Source organism: Spinacia oleracea, chromosome 1 (genome assembly GCF_020520425.1).
Source record: "Spinacia oleracea cultivar Varoflay chromosome 1, BTI_SOV_V1, whole genome shotgun sequence".
In the NCBI taxonomy this organism is placed as follows: Eukaryota; Viridiplantae; Streptophyta; class Magnoliopsida; order Caryophyllales; family Amaranthaceae; genus Spinacia; species Spinacia oleracea.
Genome location: NC_079487.1, coordinates 128,525,456 through 128,549,388, shown reverse-complemented (window position 1 = coordinate 128,549,388; position 23,933 = coordinate 128,525,456). Strand labels below are relative to the sequence as shown.

Genomic DNA, 23,933 nt, shown 5'->3' with positions numbered 1-23,933 from the left:
CCCCCGAGCCAGTTTACGTTTGCCCTTTTGAAGGAAAACGACAGCCGATTGGAGAAAAACAACAGCCCTGGTTGACGAGAATTCCCTTATTTTCACACTTAGCAATTTCTTCGCAGAAACACTGGTAATACTCCGTAGTATTTTAGATTATCACACTTTATTTCCTTTTTTGAATACTAAAAAAATGTTACTCTGTACTTGATTTAATTACAATTTGTTTATTTACATGAGTATATGAATGTCTATAAACACTTCAGTTAGTAACGATTATGGGACGGTTGTGTGCTACATTGATACTTCCTCCTTTTAAAATATTTTTTATACGCTCTCTGTTTCTAAAATAAGTACATCGATTTATACATTTTATCTTAATTTATAGCCTGTATTTGATTAACACATTTTAAGTTTAAACCATTCACTTTAGTGGGCTTTTCGTGCTTTAAACATTTTAGAAATGTAGCTATTTGGCGTTGATTTTGTTATATGTTTCTCATTCTTTTATGATTTTAGATGAAAGCTCCATTCATTTTAAGACTTATTTAAAATATAATGTGTACAGTTTATATTTTATTTAAATGCTCCCTATGACTAATGATCCATCCATGTTATTAAATTTGGAGTTTATCATGAGATTATGCATGGAGGATAGATTTAGAAAATTAAAAATAACGGATTTTTCATGAAATACCCCCGAGTTTTTACGAAATTCACCAAATGCCCCTCGACTTTCAGAAATTCACCAAATGCCCCTCACTTTTAACTTAATACCCAAACTACCCCTACTAATGACGCGCCGTTAGTCCTCCGTTAGCCTAGTTTCAAATTCACCAAATGCCCCTAAAATTTAAATTAATTCACCAAATACCCCTAAATGTAAACATAATTCACCAAATACCCAAAACTGAAAATTAGCATTTAAAAGCCCAACGGCTAGTTTTTGGGTTTGAAAAGTAGTTGTTGCTTATTATAGGGTTATAAATAACCATGATCAAAGTGTTTATTGTAGCTTAGAAATTGTTTTGTTATAGTTTCATGTCATTTTTGTCGTGAGCTTTCATTCAAAATTGTCATACAAATGGGAATGTGGGATACATTAGGCTTTGCCATAACGTCCATAAGCTCACTGGAAAATGTGGGATAGTGATGCATCCATCTTACCCATTTAAGAAAACTCATAACCCCATCAAGCTTTTCTTGGTTAACGGAAGTGATGAAGGGATTGTAAGCAGCACTTGAAGGGGAAAAAAACTAGAGATTATTTAAGGAAGTTGCTAAATTAATACACTTGTTTAGCGATATTAATTCATGATTAATGATTCATGTTTTAGTATTAATAGGAGCCTGCTGCATGGCTAGCTGCCTCTATTTCTGTATAGCTTAAAGTTAAATTGCATCATCAGGTAGGGGAGAAATTTTTTAAAAAGCAGATGTTGCAAGATTTAGAAGTTTTACTTTCAGTTGAAACCAAACAAAGAAACAACAATCTACAGAAAAGGGTGCACAGGCCGCAACCCAAACCAAAAAAACACAACTAGCAACTACAAGGGGGAGCAGCCGGAAGCATAAAAACAGCAGCACATGTCACAACAGAACCAACAGCCAGAAAGAAACACGGCAGCAGACAGTGTACTTGAAACAACCTGCAGAGATACACAACGGCTGTAACAACCACACACTACACAAACCAACATAAACATAAGCTGCAATAAACAACCAACAACAACACCACAACAACAGACTGCAGCAAGAGAACAAAATAGCATCACACAGCACAAAAACAGCCTACAACCACCTCTTACAGAGCAACCAGTCTGCACAAATCAAGCAGAACTTGTCTTCGGAGGTTGGAAGGTAAACAACAGATCCTCAACATATCGACGAAATGGTTAATTTTGGAGAGCTTGTTATTTTATCAAGAACAGTTGTAGTTGAAGGCTCTCTTCCAGGAAACAAACCATTGTTTATAACAATACTAGCGACCTCAATGAATGTGATATTGGGGTAAGATGTACCAAATGCTTCGTTGTATAGAGTTTGCAGAAAAAAGAAAGGGAGTTGGTTCTCTTGTAATTACAAGACTCTTTCTAAATAGAACAACAGTCCTACTACCTTGTTTCCTATATGATCATCTTCTAACAAAAATTAACAAAAATTGAGAACTCGACAGCATAAATAGGTAAATGATAAATGCAGCATCAACCAATATCATTTCAATGAATTCATTGCTAGGAATACTTATTTTTTCTGAGTAACATTCGCAAATTTTCTCTTCCCATACGTGTATCTTGTTAATGTAATGTTCCAAGGTATATGCGGCATTAATAAATATTCTATCAGTTACCTTGTTGTAAGAAGCACTGAAGGTGCGTCAATTTCAGGTCTTGCATAGTTTGTAAGGATGGTTCTCCGTGGTAGATTGAGCTTGAATTCAAAGGGACAATAACTCAAATAAATTTAAGAAAATGAAAAACAATAAAATGAAAATCAATAACTCACGAGCAATCACCAATTGCCTATGAGCTCATTTCTCACTCCTAATTTATCAGTCCAATTAATTCCTCAGTTCAATTCAATACTCATCATCTTTGAACTTAATGGAATAAAAAAATTGCCAAATGCTGAAAAATTCAAGCAATTTTCTCATAATCAAAACCCTCGATTATAACTAGAAATTGATCAGAAAAAACATGAGGATCAATCTAACAATGCGGAAAAAGATGAATTAGGGGAAAAAAAGGCGATTAAATCGAAGAAGGCAGGACAAAACATTTGGGGGGAAATGGGGAAATTGATGATCCAATTCAACGTGAGGAACAACTAATTCATACTTTATTTCATGAAAATGCAATACTTAATTTCATGAAAATGCAAACAAACAAGTCATCTCCAACATCAAAGTTCCAGAAACCCTAAACCTCAAAATTTGCGCAACAGATGTTTGAAAAATCGAAAAAAAAATCAGTGCAATTATCATTACATACCTTACACGATGCGTGAACCTAAGAACACGAAATTCTGAAGCTTTTGGGTGATTGAAGGATGCAGTTATGGTGGATGAATGAGGAAGAACAGGGGAGAGAGAGAGAGGGGTAGTTGGACTGTTGGAGTAGTGTTTTTTTTATAACTGTAGAAAGGAAGGAGGTGATAGGGAAGGGTTATAGCGCCTACAAGAAAAATAAGGGTAAAATAGTAAAAGGCAGCTAACGGCGACTTAACGTCCGTTAAGTGTAAGGGTAGTTTGGGTATTAAGTTAAAAGTGAGGGGCATTTGGTGAATTTCTGAAAGTCGAGGGGCATTTGGTGAATTTCGTAAAAACTCAGGGGTATTTCATGAAAAATCCGTAAAAATAATGAAACAATACAACCCCGGGCGAATTAAGTATTCCCCAAATGTGAGGCCATTAAGTATTCTGCAATGATGATTGGGGCTGAAATTGGTAGAGAGAACTCATGTTTGATCCCCTGCAACAATAACGAACCTATACACCTAGAACTCACCCGAAACCAGATTAGCGTTAAGGGTGAATCGAATGCTAACACAAAAAAAAAAAAAAAAATCAATACCGACGTGTTACTTCAATAAAAATAAAGGCGGGACCACATTTTATACATGTGCTAGATATTATCACAAGACTATTTACCAAATTCAAGAAAACGGATGTACATTACGGAGTACTCTGTTAAAGACATGCACATTGCACAATCACCGTATCGAATGACCAGCTGATGAGTCACCAATTTAAACTCCTAAGATTAGAATAAGACCATAACATATCCCGTTTACTATTCAACTCATGCAATTTCAATTAAGCTAATACTACAATTCTTCGTCCAGTTATGATAAGTTTGACCGTCAAAATTGTCATAATTTAAGTATTAATATATCTAATTGTTTACTATTTCTGTTTCGCAATACATGCAACATTTTTTTTCCACGTATTCTAATAAGTTTCGCTTGGTCATTAATATCTCTAATTGCATATAGTTAAAAGGTTATAAAAAGTTAATTAATACTCCGTATTTGGAATCATCGCATTGATACGAATTTAACAACATCTTATTTGATCACGTTTTTTCTTACATAATAGTGAAAGAAAGATTGTCAAAATTGGTTGATAAATAGTGTCAAAAATGAGAAATGTTGCATATATTATGAACGGAGGTATAAAAGGTTATAAAAGGTTGATACTATGAAAATAATAATGTGACTAATCTAACAACATATTACTACGTGTAGTATATGATAACATTTTAAAAAGAAGTTGGTAAAAAGATCAAGTTGAAGTTTTTCTTTTTGATGGTAAAATTATTTCATTAATAAAATAGTCATACAACATATCTGATAGAAAACATAACTAGAAAATACAAAATAATTTGGATCAAACGAAATTCTAATTTGGCAAAACCACAATCGATTGAATGAAATCTAACAATGATGAATACCAAAGAGAATCGAATTTTGACCTCTTGTTCACCGTCCTGCTATCTGAACTTGAAGATGAAGTTTGTGTTCCGCGAACTCAATAATTTTTTGAAATGCTATAGCGGATTTAAATTGGGACCAAGACAAAGGAACGTAGTCGCTTAAGCGATCGGAGCGAAGTTTAAGCATTTAAATAACCTTCTTCGAGGTTTTGAGCTTAAGTGAAGCTTTCGGATTTGTAATATCTAAAGCTATGCTTTTGGAAAGTGCTTCTATCGAAGAGGCCCACGCTTCTTGTGTTGAAGTAAGTACACCGGTAACGTATTATAAGATAAATGAGTTTTAATGAGGCACTAGTAGAAAAAAGTTAAGCAATATACTATGTAGTATGTAATTATACAATTATACACAAATTTTAAGAGTGACGTAACTAAAAATACACTATAAAATTTATCGTTCAGAAGGGTTGGGCCCACCCCAAACCTAACTAAAATCCGCCCATGTCTATTCTATCCGACTTATTAAATAAAATACTTTGAGAACAAATAAGTTTTTCGAAAAATCCCACATATAAATGTATGTCAAGCAATAAATTTTTTTACAAATATTTTCGTCTATAATTTTTTTCTGGATAAAATTAGTTAAGATAAATTAAGATAAATTTAGATAAAATTATTTGGTTTAAATTTAGATAAGACAAATAAGTAAACGATGAAAAAACCATAATCCAAAGTCAATAAATAAGCTTCACGTGGCAGTAGGAGAGAGTTAGGATGGCCAGTAAAGTGGTGGGATTCACGGACATGACTTTATCCATAATAAAAGATGAATAAAACGACGCCGTTAACTTGTTATTCGGTGACCTGGTCGGTGAATGGTGATAGTGATCTCCGTCGTCGTGCGAAATGCTTAACTCCCCAATAACAACCAAGTGCTTATAAATACGTGTCTATTTCCATCAATTATCTCATTCCCAATAAAATCTTATGTAACGGCTACCCACAAATTAATCCGAATTTATAAACATTTGTCATACCAGAAACCTACTCGTATCAATATCCATTTAACATTCTATCAAAATGTGTGGAATTCTCGCTGTTCTGGGTTGTTCTGATGATTCTCAGGCCAAAAGAACCCGTGTTCTTGAGCTTTCTCGCCGGTAATCATCTTCTTTATTATGTTTGAATACCATCCTAATTTTTTACCGACTACTTTATTTTGTTTTCGGCGTTTATATATGTGCCTATAAAACTAATTAATTGTCACATTGTTTCGAATAAATAGGACAATTTTTGATGAAATAATCCAAGTTAACATTTCATTATTTTAGGCCCTGTTTGGTAGAGCGTAAAACGTTTTCATTGTAAAATGATTTTTCATGGAAAATATTTTTTAAGGAAAAACCTAATTTCAACTTAGTTTTAATTTGTTTGGTACTTTAAAGGAAAATGGGAAAAGATGGTGAAAATTAAGGGGAAGAAAGGAGAGAGGTAAAGAGGAAAGAAGGAAAAATGATTTCCTTCCATTTCGAATGGAAAAGTATTTTTACGATATCCCAAACGAAGCCTTACATTCGCCTCGTTATTTGTGGTCGGAGATTCTGCTAGCAAACTGCTAAATTAACGATACTCTATATGGATCTTTAGATTCTTAGACGAGGAGACCCGTAAAGAAAGGAGTCAATCACCATCTAAGATCAAACTGAATCTCAAATTCTCATGTATTAAATTAAATTTGTCAGTATTAATATTATAAAACTAGTTCCTCTTTTAATTGTTCAACTTGTTCGAGGTCAAACATTTTGAACTTAACTTGACCTTTTATATATTCATACTAATAAATTCAACATTGGTATCTCATTATTAGATACGTTAGTGTGTTCGTCAAAATAAATACGTACTATAAAATACTAATTTTTTATATTAAATGGTTAATATGAACTCGTGGAAAGTTAATGCGTAATTATTAAAATGGAGTAGTACGTATTACCTACTTGATATCTAGGCGGAGTTCTAATCTTTGAGCTGAGTCGAGTCGAGTCGAGTCAAGTCAAGACATAGAATATGCGGATATACTCTAACAATGTGTATTGTCATATTGTGTGCACGAGAATTTATTTTAGAGACGTACATTGGGGGTGGTGGAACTAAGTTGAAGTTTCTTGTTACGGTTAAGACCTCAAAATTTATAACACGAACGCATGACAATATGACATCACTGAATTAGAGGTTTTTCAACCACTAAAAATCTGCTAGCCTGGGATGGAGACCAGTTTGATTTCTATATCAGTTTTTAGAAGTTAATTAGGATGACATTGATGGATAAAAGAAGTTCATTGATTGAGACATTTGCATCTTCTTAAGATAATAACTTGTGTTAGAGTAGAACAATCACATTCGTAATCGCCTAATCATTTAATTTCAATACATTTTAGACTTGTACGGAGTACTCATTTTATTTACAATCAGATAATGACATTTGAGCTGTTCAATAGACATTTTTCGAGTATAGGTCCCCGAATAATTACGTTGCTAAATGTTGGCCCAAATTTAGTTAGGCAACTAAATTCATATGCTCATGCAAATTTAACAACTAATACTAGTGTATTTGTATATATGATTATGGTTGCTAACTTTGTATGAAAATGTACGTGTTGAAGATTGAAGCACCGTGGTCCTGACTGGAGTGGGATCTATCAAAATGGAGATTGTTATTTGTCTCACCAACGCCTAGCTATTATTGACCCTGCTTCCGGTGATCAACCTCTTTACAATGAGAGCAAAACTATTGTTGTCACTGTAAGTCCATTCATTCATTCATTCATTCTTATGATCATCAAGTCCTACCAAAGATAGACAGTTGGACGATGATAAAGGTCGCAAGTTGCGACAACATTTAGTTATCGCAATCTTACGTGTCGCAGTTTAATTGGTACATATAAGCGCCACGTAGGCTACGCGTCATCATAATATTTTTACTATTAATTCAATATTTCTACTACGAAAATATGTAAATAAGGTAGTCGATATAAAAAAGGAAAAAAATTAGAATATTAAGATTTTCCTACCTTTTTTTATAACATGTATAATAAAAAATACAAGTTAAATATTTTAATTTCCAATTTAAATTATGACACATAAGCATGCCACATGACACGGCTGTTGCGACCTTTATCATTTTCGTAGACAGTTTACATATTGATTTATTACATTGAACAGGTTAATGGTGAAATTTACAATCATGAGGTACTAAGGAAGAGTCTTCCTAATCACAAGTTCCGAACTGGGAGTGACTGTGATGTTATCGCGCATCTTGTGAGTCTAAGAAGCACTACATATTTGCTTCATAATGTTCCTTCTTTTGCATGAATATGATATAATAATGATCCTATTAAGTACTTTCACAACTTGCTAATTTTTCGCCAAAATAATCAGTACGAGGAGCATGGAGAAAACTTCATTGATATGCTGGATGGAGTGTTCTCTTTCGTGTTGTTGGACACACGAGACAACAGTTATATTGCAGCTCGGGATGCTATTGGCATTACCTCCCTTTATATTGGTTGGGGTCTTGATGGTAATGCATTGTTTTCTCTCCCTTTTTACTACAGTAAATATAGAAGTGGTTTTTCATTCATCCTGTAATAACACTGATGTATTTGAGTTTGTTGTTGGAATTCAGGTTCAGTTTGGATCTCATCAGAGCTAAAAGGTTTACATGATGACTGTGAACATTTTGAATCCTTTCCTCCTGGTCATCTGTACTCAAGCAAAACTGGTAGTTTTCGCCGTTGGTACAACCCTCTTTGGTTCTCTGAGGCTATTCCTTCTGTCACATATGACCCTCTAATCTTAAGAAAAGCCTTTGAAGATGTAAGTTTTAGCTAATTTAAAACTCTTAATAGTACTCAATTTATAATGTTTTCTCACATATATTACTATGTATGCAATGCAGGCTGTAATCAAGAGGCTGATGACTGACGTTCCCTTTGGAGTACTTTTATCCGGAGGCTTAGATTCATCGTTGGTTGCCTCGATTACTTCACGTCACTTGGCTGGCACGAAGGCTGCTAGGCAATGGGGATCACAACTCCATTCCTTCTGTGTTGGACTTGAGGGATCACCCGATCTGGTGGCTGCTCGAGAGGTGGCTGACTATTTGGGTACTGTCCACCATGAATTTAACTTCACTGTTCAGGTAAAATTAGTGTAAAATCTGTTAGTTTATGCAGTAATCAACTTTCATGTACATACAGTGATACAGAGTAAAGTATAGTTAACAATTTGGCTATTTGGACAGGATGGTATTGATGCTATTGATGATGTAATCTACCACATTGAGACTTATGATGTCACAACCATTAGAGCTAGCACACCTATGTTCCTCATGTCACGGAAAATCAAGTCGCTTGGGGTCAAAATGGTCATGTCAGGAGAAGGGGCCGATGAGATCTTTGGTGGGTACCTCTACTTTCATAAGGCACCTAACAAGGAAGAGTTTCACCAAGAAACATGCCGCAAGGTAATTATCATTTCACCCTTTCCCTTTAAGAGTTAGCTTAACATATAAATTTGAGTACATGGTTATCTTAATTAATAGTCCAATGTATAATCTTTGCAGATAAAAGCCCTTCATTTATATGATTGCTTAAGAGCAAACAAGTCAACTTCTGCTTGGGGTTTGGAGGCTCGGGTTCCTTTCCTTGATAAGGAGTTCATCGATGTTGCCATGTCTATTGATCCCGAGTGGAAGATGGTACTAAAACAATCTTAGTCTAAACACCTAACATAATCTGATTATAAGATGTGAGAACATGGCTTGATTAAGCCACATTTGGTACTTCTACTGAAATTTGATGAACTTGTTGTAGATTAAACCGGAAGAAAGGCGTCTGGAGAAATGGATTCTTAGGAAGGCTTTTGATGATGAGAAGCAGCCTTACTTGCCAAAGGTAACCAGTTTCATTCAACTCCGAAATTTGTTAAAAAAGAATAGTTTCTGTTTAACATCGATCTGTAACCTGAGGTCTTTCTGGTGCAGCACATATTGTACAGGCAGAAGGAGCAATTCAGTGATGGTGTAGGATACAGTTGGATTGACGGACTCAAAGCACATGCTGAACAACAGGTAATTAATGAACTTCTTTAGAACACCAAAATACATACTCCATAATCTATTAATTAGTTGTGCTTAAATTTACTTTGGGAAAATTGTTGTTGCAGGTGACAGATAAGATGATGCAGCAAGCTGAACATATCTTCCCACATAACACTCCAAAGACTAAAGAAGCCTGCTACTACAGGATGATCTTTGAGAGGTTATTCCCACAGGTGATATGATGATGACTTTTGGTGTTTTACTCCATTTCTAATTGTGAAATATGATTCACTAAAGTGTGTTATGTTATACTGTTGCAGAACTCTGCTAGGCTGACAGTTCCTGGAGGCCCTAGTGTGGCATGTAGCACAGCCAAGGCTATTGAGTGGGACCAATCTTGGTCGACGAACCTTGATCCATCGGGTAGGGCTGCCCACGGAGTCCACAACTCGGCCTATGAACGACAACCTAGTGGCTCAAACATAAATATCCCAGCTAAGATTATCGGTGACATGCCTCGGATGATTGGAGTTTCTGCTCCAGAACTTGTTATTAAGAGCTAGTTAAGCTGATGGTTAAACCTATACAATAATTAATAGTAATATGTAACATAATCTTTGCCTTTTGGTATTAATTAGTCCTATAAATATTGCACTATGAAAATGTACGAAGCGAGAAACGTCAGACAGGTGGCGAATCTGAAGATTTATGATATTAATAGTAGTGGTTTTAGGTGTGAATGTATGAAGGATGTAGATGTTTGTGTTTAAGTATGTGGAGCAAATAAAGTTTAGATATCAAATTATCCTACTTCAATTTCTTATTTGTGGATGGAAAATGTATATTTGCAGAAGTCTTATGTATTACTCACTCAAGTACCACGTTGTCCTTAAAGTTGAAAGATCTAAAAACATGTTTGTAATATTGTCCTTTAAAAGTCGAGACATTTTACAAACCAAATCAATAATGTCAAATGCTAACATTTGATGCTGAATTGGTGATCTTATCCAATCTTTTTCGAAAAAAAAAAAAAACTTATTCAATTCGGCACAAGACTTCGCTGTGTGGTAGTCCTTTTTAATAATGACGATACATCACACCATGGTTGTACGTATTGTAACAGATGTGGTACTTGAATTGTTTTCCATCCAAAATGAGTAGGATGTCTTGTTTAGACCGCTTAGTCAATATATTTAGTCAAACCAAATAACCGTTTAGTTCCACAATTATGTTTGTTTTTGTTTTTGTATTAAATACGATTAAAGCATTTGGACTTAATAAGAGTTTGCAATTCAAGACCCTAGTATGTCTAAGTAACTATAACACGAAAACCCCCCTTCTTCGATTTCTGATAACCACAATCTGTAAATAAGGCATGAAATCATGTCTAGCGGGTAACGCATACATACATTTCATTTTAACATTTAATTATCATGAACATGATCCAAATCCATCAACTTATAAGTCCGCATCTCCCAATTCTCTATTCAAACTAGTCAAACTCGGAACTCCAAACCCCACACATTGCCGAGCACTAGTAGGCACTAAAGATGGTTGTGGGCAGGGCCAACTCGAAAGCCCAAACCGACACGAAAAAAGTCCGGCCCGGCCAGAGCACGAAAAAGCACGGCTCCACACGGGCACGCAGTCGTGGACCGAGCCCAGGCCTTAATTTTTTGGAAAAAAACACGGTAAAACACGACACGACTCGACCCGGCACGGCAAAACACGCTAAATTTAGTAGAATTAGCTTTAGGCACGACGACCTAACTCGTCTCGACACGAAATCCCGTGAGCTTGGGCCGGGCCTGAGCCATATTTCGAACTTTTCGGCCCAACACAATACAACGTGTACACGGCCCGGTTAGATCCATGACCCATGGGCTCGACCCGACCCACAGCACACGGGCTCAACCCAACCCGCCCACAACCATCTTTAGCAGGTACTAGGGCAGTAGTTACAGTGAACTCTGGTACTAGTGTGAGAAGAAGTAATCAAAGACAAAGGTGTAACAACAACCACCTGTCCATGTTGAAATCCAAACACAAATCTTGGACCTGTCGATGTTAGAACAGTTAAAATATTAGAAAACACACATTTCGCAGCAATTCCGACCATCATCGTACTCTATTTTCAGCTCAGTTCTTCAAAAATCAAACCTTTTCGTTAAATTAAACATCATTTGCGCAATTTCTCGATCCCCAATTTCGCAGGGTTTGCACTCTTACACCGATTTTAGAATCGGGAATTGATTCGGTTCGTCGTTCAATGGCTGAGGAAGATGGGGAGGAGAGAGAAAGCCTGGTGAAAACTGATTCAATGGAGTCTCGTTGGGTGTACCAACCCGACGACGATTCGGAGATCGAATATGAAGACGACGATGAAGAAGGTGATGGGATAGAATCGGAATCGAAGATTGGCATAGATTCCGAGGATGAAGATGTTGTTGCGCATAGGTTGATTCGTACTGGTCCTAGGGTTGATTCTTTTGATGTTGAGGCTCTTGAAGTTCCTGGTACTCATCGACATGACTTTGAGGTTCGTCACTTTCTCTCTCTCTTTCTCACTCGTTAATTGTTTCAGTTTCTCGTGATTTTTCGATTCCGTGTTTAGTGTTTTATTGTAATTGATAGGATTAGCACTGTTTCTGGTTGGGGAAATGTGGATTAAATGAAATGAAATTGGATGGATTCTGAATATTTTGAACACCTGCGTTGTATTTATGATTCAAATCCCCTACTAAGTGAAGTGATAGGAGGGTAAATTGCATCCACCACTATTCATTAGCTACCACGCCGGAATTACTATGATTAAAAGGAATGGCTTTTATTGTGAGTGAAGCGATGTTACTGTTGTTGCTTGTTTCGTTAAGGTTCAATTGAAACCTTTGTTGTCATACGCGCATAGGGGTGAGGTTGCTTACTTACCTACAGGGCGGAAGCCCTACTAGGGTAAAGTAAGGGGCTGTTATTGAAGACTGATGTATATATTTGGAAATGCGTTTTCTTTCCCCATGGAAGGTGTGGTTGTATTTGCTACAGAATTGTGCTTTGGGATTGAATTAGGACTTGCTTCAATCTGGCATTTAAAGCAAAATTAGAATTAGATTGCTGAACAGAGGAAGATGATCTTGGTGTGGATGAAGAGTTAAAACACCTTCCCTTTAAAGATGTGCACATAGTTTATTTAGGATAATAATTTTTGGTAAAGCTAAATTGTTTGTTCACGGCAGTACATTTCTGCTCATCTGATAGCAAAGATCATCTTTTTGAATATGTTTGGATAGCAGCAAGGAAAATAAGGGAGGGGACGGGAGGAGGGGAAGAAAGGTGTGGTGAAAGGAGAAGTAGCCATGTAGGACCACATTTTTTTCTCAAAATTCCGACCACTCATGAAGTTGGAATAATAATAATATACGACCGATATTTTTTCCTATTATCAATGAAGGCAATAGAATGTATCTTCTAAGAATTGATTGTCCAACTTTGGAAGGTATTGGTTGTTGATTAACGACGAAGGAAATTGGAAAGTCCCTTTTCCTTTCACCATCTCCCAACTAAACACACTGTAAGACTATTGTTGAAATAATCATCTGATGTGTTACCGTACTCAATGTCTTTCATGAGGTTCTTTCTTGTAAAGAGGTATGCTGTCCAACTATTCAAATAAAACAAAAGAAAAGTAGCATTAGCTCCTCAATTTCACAAGCTATTGCAGTAAGGCTGTTGCTGCTAGAACATAGATTGGAAAACAATTTTTGGTGTGCTGCTTCCTGACAAGTTAGATTGAGGACAGTAAGGTCAATAACAATTACTAATACATTCTACCTCATGTAACAAAATATCAACAGAAATCTTTGGGAGGGTCTAGATATATACATCCATGATCCCTGGCTGTTATTCAACTTGTACATAGCCTGTTTCAAGAGGGCTATTGAAAATTGTTGCAAGAATCAGAATAGGGTAGTGAAATAAATAGTTGAAGGCCGTTGAGGAAGGGAGAGTGGTAAAGAAGAATACAATCATAATTTTATTTATTGGTAAAATCTTTTTTTTTAAGCAATAGCAATAGCAATAGCAATAGCAATAAAAGAACAGGAATGAAGGAATAGTAACTGGAAGGTCATTTCCGGGTTTCTTTATTTTTTAACTTTCCTATTGTGTGTGTGTGTGTGTGTGTGTTTTGGGGTTGCGTTGGGTGTGTGTGAATCAGTGCTGCTAGGATATGCATGCGTCTACATCTCAAAGTTAGCATACAAGAATTGTTAATCAATTCTATGATTTACACCCTTTAGCTGATTTCAAATTTCACATCACGCCGATCATTGCAGGCGATTAACTTGAACTGAAGTTGTTCTACCCTCCACTGTCTGATCCCCTACCATAGAGCATCAAGAAATAGGACTCATCAAGTTAATTGATTATTTATTCCACTCTTTTGCTACACCCAAGTTAGAGAAGCAGCTGAAACACTCATAGTATTGCTATTCCATAATCTTACAAAGATACAATTAGACTGCAACAGATGACTTGTTTTCACGCTAATGTTAGAATATATATTTTCCTGATAACATGGAGGAATTGAATCAAACTGAGATTTCTGCTAATTGATTTCAGGACTCCCAAAATGAGTAAAGCACAGAACTAAGTCATAATAATTTTGGGGTTTTGATGGAACTGCTGTGTCGATTTTCTACATTTGGTGGTGCAAAGTAACAAGAGAATCCAATTATTATGTGTCTCTTATCTATTGTGATAAGAATGTCATTCTTAGTTGTACTCGTTAGAGTGTAAATCTCCAACAATGTCGTAGGTTTAAACCCATTGTTATTTGTTCTTCGTTTTTTCACTTCCAAGTTTTAAGGGGAAATTATGTTATGTATTATAGTTTATTAAACGATCTTAACATATCTTGAGTCGCAAGACTGTCTGCCGCTGAAAGCCTGAAATTGATGGGAAATTATGAGCTTGATGCTATTTGGGAGGCTAATCATAGTCACCTCATGATATGATGCTTATAGAGATTAGAGAATTAGTGGAGTTTGGGAATGTTAATTCTGACGTGATATCGACAATGGAGGCACCTGTCTAGATTTTCAACTTTGGCATGCACTTTATGCTTATATCTTACTTTTTATTGTGTCCTTCTGTAGAAGAGTATAGGGTAATGTAGGCTACAGAGTACAGAGTACCAGCCGGTTCACCAAAGCTGTGAGGAAGCACTTGTCCCTCACCCTTATTCCACTGTAGGCAGGTGCCTTATTGAGGCTCTAGGATACTTGTTAACTGGTCTATTATCAGGTGTGACGGTTTGACAGTTATTCCTAGGGTGAAATCATGCCTTCTGTAAATACAGTACGATGAAAACAACCCCTGAGTGATTATTAACACCGAACTCATGGTCAATTGGTCAGATTGTCAGAAAGTGAAATTGATATCTGAAAGTTTTATTTGCAGGAATTTGGTCCTTGGAGGTATATTGTACTTGTTTTCCAGACACTTGGGGTTGTATTTGGTGATGTTGGAACAAGTCAATTATACACCTTCAGTGTAATGTTTGACAAGGCCCCTATCAAAGAAAAGGAGGATGTGCTTGGCGCTTTATCCCTTGTTCTGTACACCTTAATCCTAATTTCGCTAGTCAAGTATATACTTGTTGTTTTATGGGCAAATGATGATGGTGAAGGTATTTTTTATTTATTTTACTAGCCAAATCTTCTTGGATTTCTTTTTTGACTTTGTTTCAGACTTCTCTGTGCTGTTTTTTCAATTGACTGATATCGAGTTTCCCCCCTTTCTGACTTGTAATGCTGCAGGTGGTACATTTGCTTTATATTCACTGATCTGTAGGCACGCAAAGGTTAGTGTCGTTCCTAATCAACTTCCATCAGATGCCCGTATATCAAGCTTCAGGCTAAAGGTGCCATCTCCAGAGCTTGAGAGATCACTTAAGATCAAGGAGCGTCTGGAGAATTCCTTAGGTCTGAAGAAGTTTCTGTTGATGTTGGTTCTTGCTGGTACCTCCATGGTCATAGCTGATGGGGTTGTTACCCCAGCAATGTCAGGTGCTTATGCTGCTCCTTGTGCTACCCTTTGTGCTTGTTTATGTTCAAGTAGTTATACTTATTTTTGTTTCATTCCCTCATTGCAGTGATGTCAGCTGTTGAAGGTTTGAAGGTTGGAATATCTGGCATAAAGCACGGTATATCATGTTACTTAATACTCTGTTTTTTTTTTCTTGGAACCTTTGTATACCATATTTGCCCCTTTTTCTGCTACATTTTTGTAGTCTACACCTGTATTTTGAATAGTCACTTTTGTTGGTGTCTATTTGGTCCTTATGTTTTCTGTGTCTTCCTTGTTATCGCCAATATTGATGAGATGTTCTTTTCTGCAAATTGCAAGCATTTTCCTCTTTATCCATGTTCTGTTGCATTCATACTGTAATGTAGAACACTTATCATCGTTACATTGCTTGGATCCTTTCCTTCATGTTGTTACATCTGTTCAACTTGACTAGTTGACTGGTGCATTTTATGCTTAGTCCAACCTTACAGCTTGCTATAATCATCTATAATCTTTCTGTTTGCAGAGGAAGTGTTGATGGTTGCAGTGGCATTTCTCATATTACTGTTCAGTGTACAGCGATATGGTACAAGTAAAATGGGATTTATAGTTGGCCCTGCGTTATTTATATGGTTTTGCTGTTTGGCTGGCATTGGAATCCACAACATCCTGAAGTATGATCGAGGTGTCTGGAAGGCTTTTAACCCTATCTACATCTACTACTACTTCAAAAGAAACAAAATAGAGGCTTGGTATGCTCTCGGGGGTTGTCTCCTATGTGTAACAGGTATGCACATCAGTAAAACATTGATGATGACTATTGCTATTTTGTGGTGGATCTTTTAAAAATTTCCCAAATCATGGCAGATGATTGTACTGCTAATTTGTTGCACTTGCTCCTTTATTTGTTTGTCAGCAATTACTGTTGCTCGGTTGGAGTACCACACACTTTAGAAAGGTTTTAAGTTGCAATCTTACGTAATTATATGGATTACGACCTTTTATTTGTAGAACGTATTTGTAGAACGTTGGACTTCAGAAAACCTAACCCACTTTGAATTCCAGTATCTGGAGTGGCCTGCTGTTAGATAGAAGTGGAGGAGGTATAAATGTGGAAAGCTTCAGATTCGGATTCTAATGGAACTAATAACCTCTACTTATATTTATAGAACCCGCGCATAGCATTTCTGATCCTTCAATGGTCTGCACTTCCAGGGGCTTGGAACTCTGCAGCTTAGAAACGTCCACAGGGTAAAGGTAGATGTTCCCCAAACGGGAAACATTGTAAGTTGCTTAAAAATTGATCAGATTGTATCCCCAACAGCATTCTTTAGGAGAATGTTTCAGCTGTTTGAAATATTCAAAAATGTTTATGGCGTAACTTTTCGAAACATGTGTACAACCATGCTTCACTTTTATCCCTATTTTAAGCTTAAAAAACTATATACCTGAGCTGATCCAAGCCTCTAATTTCTTTTGACTTCTTTGATCTCTGTCCCTATCATGCTGGTCACAGGTGCTGATCTTCTTTCAGCACCTTCTTGTGGCGATATGCTGTTGAACTACACCCACCGACTCCCTCTACTCTGTCTGTGATTCTCTCTGTTGCCTGACTATGGTGCGGAACTCGCCGGAACTCTCTGCTACTCAGTCTCTGACACTCTGTAGCCCTCTCTCCTCGGCCCTTGGGTGGACTTCTCTCTCTTTTTTCTTTGTCTGGATTTTCTCTGTACCTATGTCTATGTGGTCCACATGTGTAAAGAGTTAGGTGTTTGTACCTTTCTATTAATTGAGCTTGATGGTAATTGGACCGCAAGGAATAGCTTTTTTTTTACATGTCAATAGTGGGCCAGTGGCACTGGTTATAAACTTATAAGAGCATCAATAAGGGGAGACTCTTATTTTGGTGACTCTTAGTCTCTCTCCTATGTCCACATAAGCTTCAACTCTAAATAAGAGCCCCTCCCAAAAATTGTGGAAATGGACCAACTCTTAACACTAGCTCTTATACTCTCTTACCCTCTTTTTTTATTTTAATTTTATACAAAAGCAATGATGTGGCACTAGCTCTTATTTATAAGAGCTAGCTCTTATTTCAGAAATTTCTCTTACAATCTCCAAATTAGAGACTCTCATTACACACCTAAGAGCTAGCTCTTATTTTTTGTCTCTCCTTAAGAGTCATCTAAGAGACTCCCCTTATTCATGCTCTAATGGCGGTATGCTTTTCCCAGTTTCTGAGAATTTCCGTTTCCCATTCCCGTTTCCCTGCTACAGACCAAGATTAACGCTGTTGATCTTCAATCTAGGTGTCACCGTAAGTAGTAGCCCTGTGGGAGCCACTGGGTTGACAGTCTAGTTTCGGTATGTCATATAAGATGCCGATAGTGGTAGCAGACTATCAGGTGCTTTTTTTTTTGCTAGGAACCTTATAAGAAGTAGCTAAATTTGCAGTGGCATTGATTATTTGTTCAAAATCATTTTATTTGCTTATTTTTCTTTTATTTATTATTTACTATTGTTGTCCAGGTTCTGAAGCTATGTTTGCTGACCTTTGCTACTTTTCAGTGAGATCAGTTCAGGTAAAGTGGATAGGGCTATAACCTCTTTTTGTTCTATTAGATTTAAGAAAACTTAAGACAGAATCATGTAATATGTCACTGATCTTATGTTGGTTGTTTGCAGTTCACTTTTGTGCTTCTTGTCTTTCCTTGCCTCCTTTTGGGTTATTTTGGCCAGGCAGCTTACCTCATGCAGAATCAAGGGGACTCCGCCCGAGCATTTTACTCCTCAGTACCCAGTGAGTTTTATCCTCTGCTTTTATCAGAGATTTCTGAGTTCCCCATAAACCTACTGTTCATCATCATACGTGTTGGCATAATGTCATAATCTAGTCATCGTATCATTAGCCATTTCACCTCTGGCTTCTTTTTCAGTCATACTTCAACACTTTCTGTACTAGAATGGAAGTTTGAGAGATGTGAAAGGAGCTTTTTCTTATCTTTTCTAAATTCTAGTGCTATAATACTTTGGTCATGTGCATGTTCTGGCATTTCCTTTTCTTACCTTTGATTAAGCATTGGTAAAATAGATTCCACTAGGGCTCTTTTCCTTTCAGTCTTATCTTCAGGGAGGATGGGTATTCTGTTTGTTATAAAGTTAGGTTTGTCTGGAGCCCTGGACCTGCTCAATCAGCTTCAATGTGAATGATTCAAACATTATGGTCTTTGATAGCTAAACAGCTTAATGGTAAATTTTCAATAGTGATGAGCTATATAGATTATGGACAGATAAGCTGTTGTTGGCCTTACACCCCTCTCAGCTTATTGTGCTTTTTATGTGTGTGTGTGTGTGTGTTTCGAACCGTCCTTTGTCCCTTGGTTGTGCTTTCCTTTCTTACTTCTTTGTAACTATTTAGCAACTCGATATTCCTTCACTAGGACACTAGGTAGCTTACAGCCTATTTATTTTCTAGCATGGGCTAGTTGGAGGAACATAGGTTCTCCTTTTACTCTACTCGGGGTCAGATGAAGGATTAGGCCCTAATCTGATAGAACAAAAATACAGCACTTCAGTTCCAGGAAAACTTAAACACTAACAAAAAAATGTTCATTTTCTTTCTCCAGGTGGGGTTTTCTGGCCAGTTTTCATCATTGCTAATATTGCTGCACTGATTGCTAGTCGAGCAATGACTACTGCTACTTTTTCGTGTATAAAGCAATCAACCGCACTTGGCTGTTTTCCCCGACTTAAAATCATCCATACCTCTCGAAAATTCATGGGCCAGATCTATATTCCTGTTCTGAACTGGTTTTTGCTTGCGGCATGTGTGGTGTTGGTATGCTCTGTTCCAAGTATTACAGAGATTGGGAATTCTTATGGTAATTTCTTATTCTCTGGTGCTGGTCTCTCAAATTGCTTTCCTGTTTTTGTTAGTGAATCTTTGAGCTGAAAGAGTGACAAAACATCTACAAGCATTAGGACGTGCAATACTTAATTTCTCTGTCACTATAAAGAAATGTAGAAATGAAGATGTTTTTGCTGGTTACATGGTCTACATATTGATTAAGTACCCAAATTAAATTATCTGGGATCAAGTAAGGCGAAACATATGAAAAATGAAATGCAAGTGATGCCCAAAATAGTTTGGATATTCGAATATTTAAGTATTCTGAATATATCCATTGTAGAACAGTAGAGCCATGGAGGTACGCTTACAAAGAGCTGAACTGAGAGTGACTGAGTGAGGTGTCTTAATATTAAGTCTGTTATATGCCTAATGATTCTTCAACTGAAAAAAGTGTTGTGGTAACTAATGTTGGTAAGCGGTCATGTGAGTTATCCTGGTATTCAGAAGGTGATGCAGTGGGTGGATCATGAATATTGGGAGTCCACCTACTGACAGTGGCTGATCTTCAACCGTTTAATACTGGGGGGGGGGGGGCAATAGACGAATTAAGCAATATAGTATGAGATTTACACAATTATACAACGAAGATATGCCACTGCCTACTGATGGGTGGGCCACTGAGGGGTCTAGGTCTTGGTAATTTGGTGAGTGAGGCATTTCTTTGGTAGATTTATGGTTTGATGCTTTATTTTCTAGCTTATTTTGCTTGAGTAGACACTGCAACAAGAGTAAGCTTGTTAGTTCGTGGTTCTCATGAAGATTAGTTGTTCCATATACGATTTGGTCTGGGATGAAGCCAGTCTTTTCCATCATTGCTTGAATCGAATGGTAAAAGCTGGTTCGGAAAATTCTGCACAGTGCTATGCTATTGATTATGGAGAGGAGAAATGCAAAATTCATATACTTCTATCTTGCACTCCTTGCTTTGATGGTGTATTGCCGAAAGGCCTGAAACTATATTTTCCTTTTTACATCTAATAGCCTACTGGAGCCAGCTTTTCCTTTTGCCTAAGAAAGTCTTAAGAGAGATTCAAAGATGCTGTAGGTTGTTCCTTTGGAAAGGGTCTGATAACCCTTCTAAAAAAGGTCCTATATCCTGGGATCAAATGTGCAAGCCAAAAACAGCTGGTGGGCTCAATTTGAAGGAGTTAAGCACTTGGAACAAAGCTGCAACAGCAAAGCTCTTTTGGTTGTTATGAAGAGGAAAAATATCTGGAGTATGAACATCCCTCCAGGCCAAGATTATGTGGAGCAGAGATGTTTTGGGAGATTATGCTGGTAGGCTAAGAGGAGATAGGTGTTTGCTTCTAGCTCTACCTCTACGGCTAGCAATTACCTTTGCTTCTATGTTCACAATTTTCTTTTACCATCAAAATGATAACGACTACTCCCTCCGTCCCTAAAAGATTGCCCCATTTTCCTTTTCGGTTCGTCCCTTTGAGTTTGCCTCATATCATTTATAGTATGTGGTCCTCACATGTCACCTCTCACATTCTATTACGAAGTATTTAAATTAGCAAAAAGACAAAACTACCAACCCACTTGTTTTTCCTTTGCCTTATTTCTTAATAAAGTGAAAAATGTGATTTGGGGCGATCTTGTAGGGATGGAGGAAGTAGAAAGGGGATCTCCTGTAAAGGAAGAAAGCCCTAAAACCTTTAGTTCTCTAGCTCTGGCCCGATTAACGTTCTTTGAAACATCCCTAAAGCTCTCTTGCCAAATCCAAAATAAACAGCTAAAAGAAAGTCCTGATCTTAGTTCTTGACCTAATACTAAGTTTTTTAGTCGCCCGCAGTCCAAAGTATACTGAGGAATAAGCTTTCTAGATTTGAGTGAGGATAGGACATGGGAGAACAGTGTGTAAAGAACTGAATATTTTGGGCAGAAAAATAATGACAGAAATATGTTTAATTTGATTGAAAGATGAAGAACACCAAACTGAGATACCAAAGTAGTGACTTGAGGCCACCAATCTCCAAGGGTTAGTGACTTGAGGTCACCACTCTCCAAAGCCTAAGCTTTACTAATTTTTCCACACCCTTTCTCTTTCCTCTCCTACTTTACTTATACTATTGTGCTCTCTCCTTCTTGCAAGTACAACATTAATTGCTGCTGCTGCTTTTATTTGTCAAGAAGTGGCAACAGCTTCACTTGTTGGTGGTGTTGTTGGTGTTGTTGTCTGCTTTGGGTTGCAGTCTGCTGTCTGCTGTTGTGGCTGTTCTTTTAGGTCTCATTAAGTTTAGTTCATTACACAGTGAGTTGAAGAGTGTGGTTTCCTATCCTTCAGAATGGACTACCGATTTAAATTTTGTTGTATCGTTTGCTTTGCCAATGATTCCGGATTAATAATGATCATTATTGTGCAACAAATAGTTGTTGTAGATTTGTAGCGAAGCTTTCACTTGCTTTATTTTAACTTGGTTGTTGGAAACAGGTGACTTCTGAAATTCCATTCCCCTGAAAATAAATTCAGCAGAATATGTTACAAGTAGTGTGACATGTGGCATCTCTATAATTTCTTGTCGATGGAGCAGAGTTATGGTTTACTGTCATAAACTAGAACTTTGATGGTCGTTTATTCTGTTATTTCTTACGTTCACTTCAATCCCTTAGGAATTTCCTTTTCATCTTGGTTTTAACAAATGATGAGGATGAACCATATCTTTCTGTGATTTCAATCTGAGTGTTCAAGTTGACGCTGTCCTGCCTGTGTTATGTTGTCACTACTTTTCGAACTTAATTTACAAATTCTACTCTAATAGTGTTTTTGTTTGGCAGGCATTGCTGAGCTGGGAGTAATGATGATGACAACAATATTGGTAACCCTTGTTATGCTTCTTATATGGCAGATAAATATCATCACTGTTGTGGGCTTTCTTGTTCTCTTCATGGGGATAGAATTAACTTTCTTCTCCTCACTTTTATGTTTTGTGGGTGATGGAAGTTGGATTATACTGCTATTTGCTGTAGTTATGTTTCTTATAATGTTGATATGGAACTACGGGAGTAAACTGAAATACGAGACTGAAGTCAAGCAAAAGATGTCAATGGAACTTCTCCGGCAGTTGGGGCCAAATCTTGGGACTATTAGGGCTCCAGGTATAGGTTTGGTTTACAATGAGCTAGTAAGGGGAATACCAGCCATATTTGGTCATTTTATAACCACCCTTCCTGCTATTCACTCCATGATTATTTTTGTCTGCATCAAGTATGTTCCGGTCCCGATGGTCCCACAAAATGAAAGATTCCTCTTCCGACGTGTGTGCTCTAAGGGCTATCACATGTTTCGTTGCATTGCCCGGTAAGATGCCTCTTTTGTTGAAAACAGTGCTTGTTTCATTTATCAAAGTATGACGTGCAGATTCCGGGGAGATAGAAATGGTAAAATTTTAATAAGGAAATGTAGTGTTTTGAGTCAAACTGGTTTGATAATGGACAGGTATGGGTATAAAGATGTTCGCAAAGAGACTCATCAGATATTCGAGCAGTTACTTATTGAGAGTCTTGAGAAATTTATTCGCAGAGAAGCACAAGAACGGTCACTAGAAAGTGATGGTGATGGGGATGAGCATACAGATACAGATGATGAATCTTTTTCAAATTTCCTTATTGCCCCAAATGGAAGTGCCTTTTCACTTGGTGTTCCTCTTCTAGCAGATTTCAACGACACACATATGCGCATTTCAGAGCCAAGTACTTCAAGAGAGGTAAGGTCAGACACTGCATCAGATACATTTGACCCGGACCAAAGTCTTGAGAGGGAGCTGTCCTTCATTCGACAGGCTAAGGAATCCGGGGTTGTTTATCTTTTAGGTCACGGTGATATTAGGGCAAGAAAAGAGTCTTGGTTCCTCAAAAAGCTTGTCGTAAATTATTTCTACGCCTTCTTACGGAAAAACAGCCGCAGAGGAACTGCAAACTTGAGTGTGCCTCATTCACATTTGATGCAGGTAGGCATGACATACATGGTTTGAATATGCTGTAGGAAAAAAAGTGAGTTTTTTTTTGTATATCATCAAGACTGGACCAAAGGGGGTTGGAGCTCAAAAACAGGCTTTCGTTTTTCCAAAAGCGGGTTTTTCAGTTTTCTAAAAGAGTCTACGCCTACCAGACTCGAGTAACTGCTCCTTTCTACTTGGTTCTCTCTTCCTAGTTTTGAACATGTCAAATTTTGGAAGGTTTCAACTGTCATACACACTCCAACAAGGTTCAACTTACATGATTTCGAATGTATTAAACGAGGCATATACTACTCAGTAGCTACTTGTAACATGCAATATTCTTTCACCCATAGAGGAATTTTTCTTGTTGTCTGAGAATGTAATTTATATATGCTCTAACAGTTTGTAAAGTCGAGTTTGATCAATATATGTGGCCTTTCTGCTGTGCCTTTGCTAGAGTTAATTCTAATACTACATTTCTTGTATAGTCAAAGATA

At 37.1% G+C, this 23,933-nt stretch overlaps 2 protein-coding genes across 2 annotated transcripts; both read left to right on the top strand.

Annotated features, from left to right (window-relative positions):
• Positions 1 to 5,290: 5,290 nt before the first annotated feature.
• On the top strand, positions 5,291 to 10,342 carry LOC110794522 (asparagine synthetase [glutamine-hydrolyzing]). The gene is made up of 12 exons (XM_021999498.2): positions 5,291 to 5,581; positions 7,082 to 7,220; positions 7,641 to 7,736; positions 7,857 to 7,998; positions 8,104 to 8,294; positions 8,377 to 8,619; positions 8,722 to 8,943; positions 9,043 to 9,177; positions 9,293 to 9,373; positions 9,463 to 9,549; positions 9,645 to 9,752; positions 9,840 to 10,342. Exons 1-12 carry the CDS (start codon positions 5,502 to 5,504, stop codon positions 10,080 to 10,082), a joined length of 1,767 nt encoding a protein of 588 aa, XP_021855190.2. The 5' UTR covers positions 5,291 to 5,501; the 3' UTR covers positions 10,083 to 10,342.
• A 1,170-nt stretch (positions 10,343 to 11,512) lies between these two features.
• On the top strand, positions 11,513 to 23,894 carry LOC110794520 (potassium transporter 7). Its single transcript, XM_021999495.2, has 10 exons — positions 11,513 to 12,058; positions 14,977 to 15,205; positions 15,336 to 15,584; positions 15,671 to 15,721; positions 16,112 to 16,372; positions 18,115 to 18,167; positions 18,271 to 18,385; positions 19,212 to 19,466; positions 22,274 to 22,796; positions 22,935 to 23,894. The coding sequence occupies exons 1-10, from the start codon at positions 11,789 to 11,791 to the stop codon at positions 23,467 to 23,469; spliced, it is 2,541 nt and encodes an 846-aa protein (XP_021855187.1). The 5' UTR covers positions 11,513 to 11,788; the 3' UTR covers positions 23,470 to 23,894.
• The last annotated feature ends 39 nt before the right edge of the window (positions 23,895 to 23,933 follow it).

Excerpts from the sequence above, each read along its gene's own strand:
- LOC110794522 (XM_021999498.2), top strand. The coding sequence starts at position 5,502 with ATGTGTGGAATTCTCGCTGTTCTGGGTTGTTCTGATGATTCTCAGGCC. Across the intron at positions 8,295-8,376 it reads TAAGAAAAGCCTTTGAAGAT|GCTGTAATCAAGAGGCTGAT; the intron begins GTAAGTTTTAGC and ends TATGCAATGCAG. Across the intron at positions 8,620-8,721 it reads AATTTAACTTCACTGTTCAG|GATGGTATTGATGCTATTGA; the intron begins GTAAAATTAGTG and ends CTATTTGGACAG.
- LOC110794520 (XM_021999495.2), top strand. The coding sequence starts at position 11,789 with ATGGCTGAGGAAGATGGGGAGGAGAGAGAAAGCCTGGTGAAAACTGAT. Across the intron at positions 15,722-16,111 it reads AATATCTGGCATAAAGCACG|AGGAAGTGTTGATGGTTGCA; the intron begins GTATATCATGTT and ends TTCTGTTTGCAG. Across the intron at positions 18,386-19,211 it reads ATTTTACTCCTCAGTACCCA|GTGGGGTTTTCTGGCCAGTT; the intron begins GTGAGTTTTATC and ends TTCTTTCTCCAG.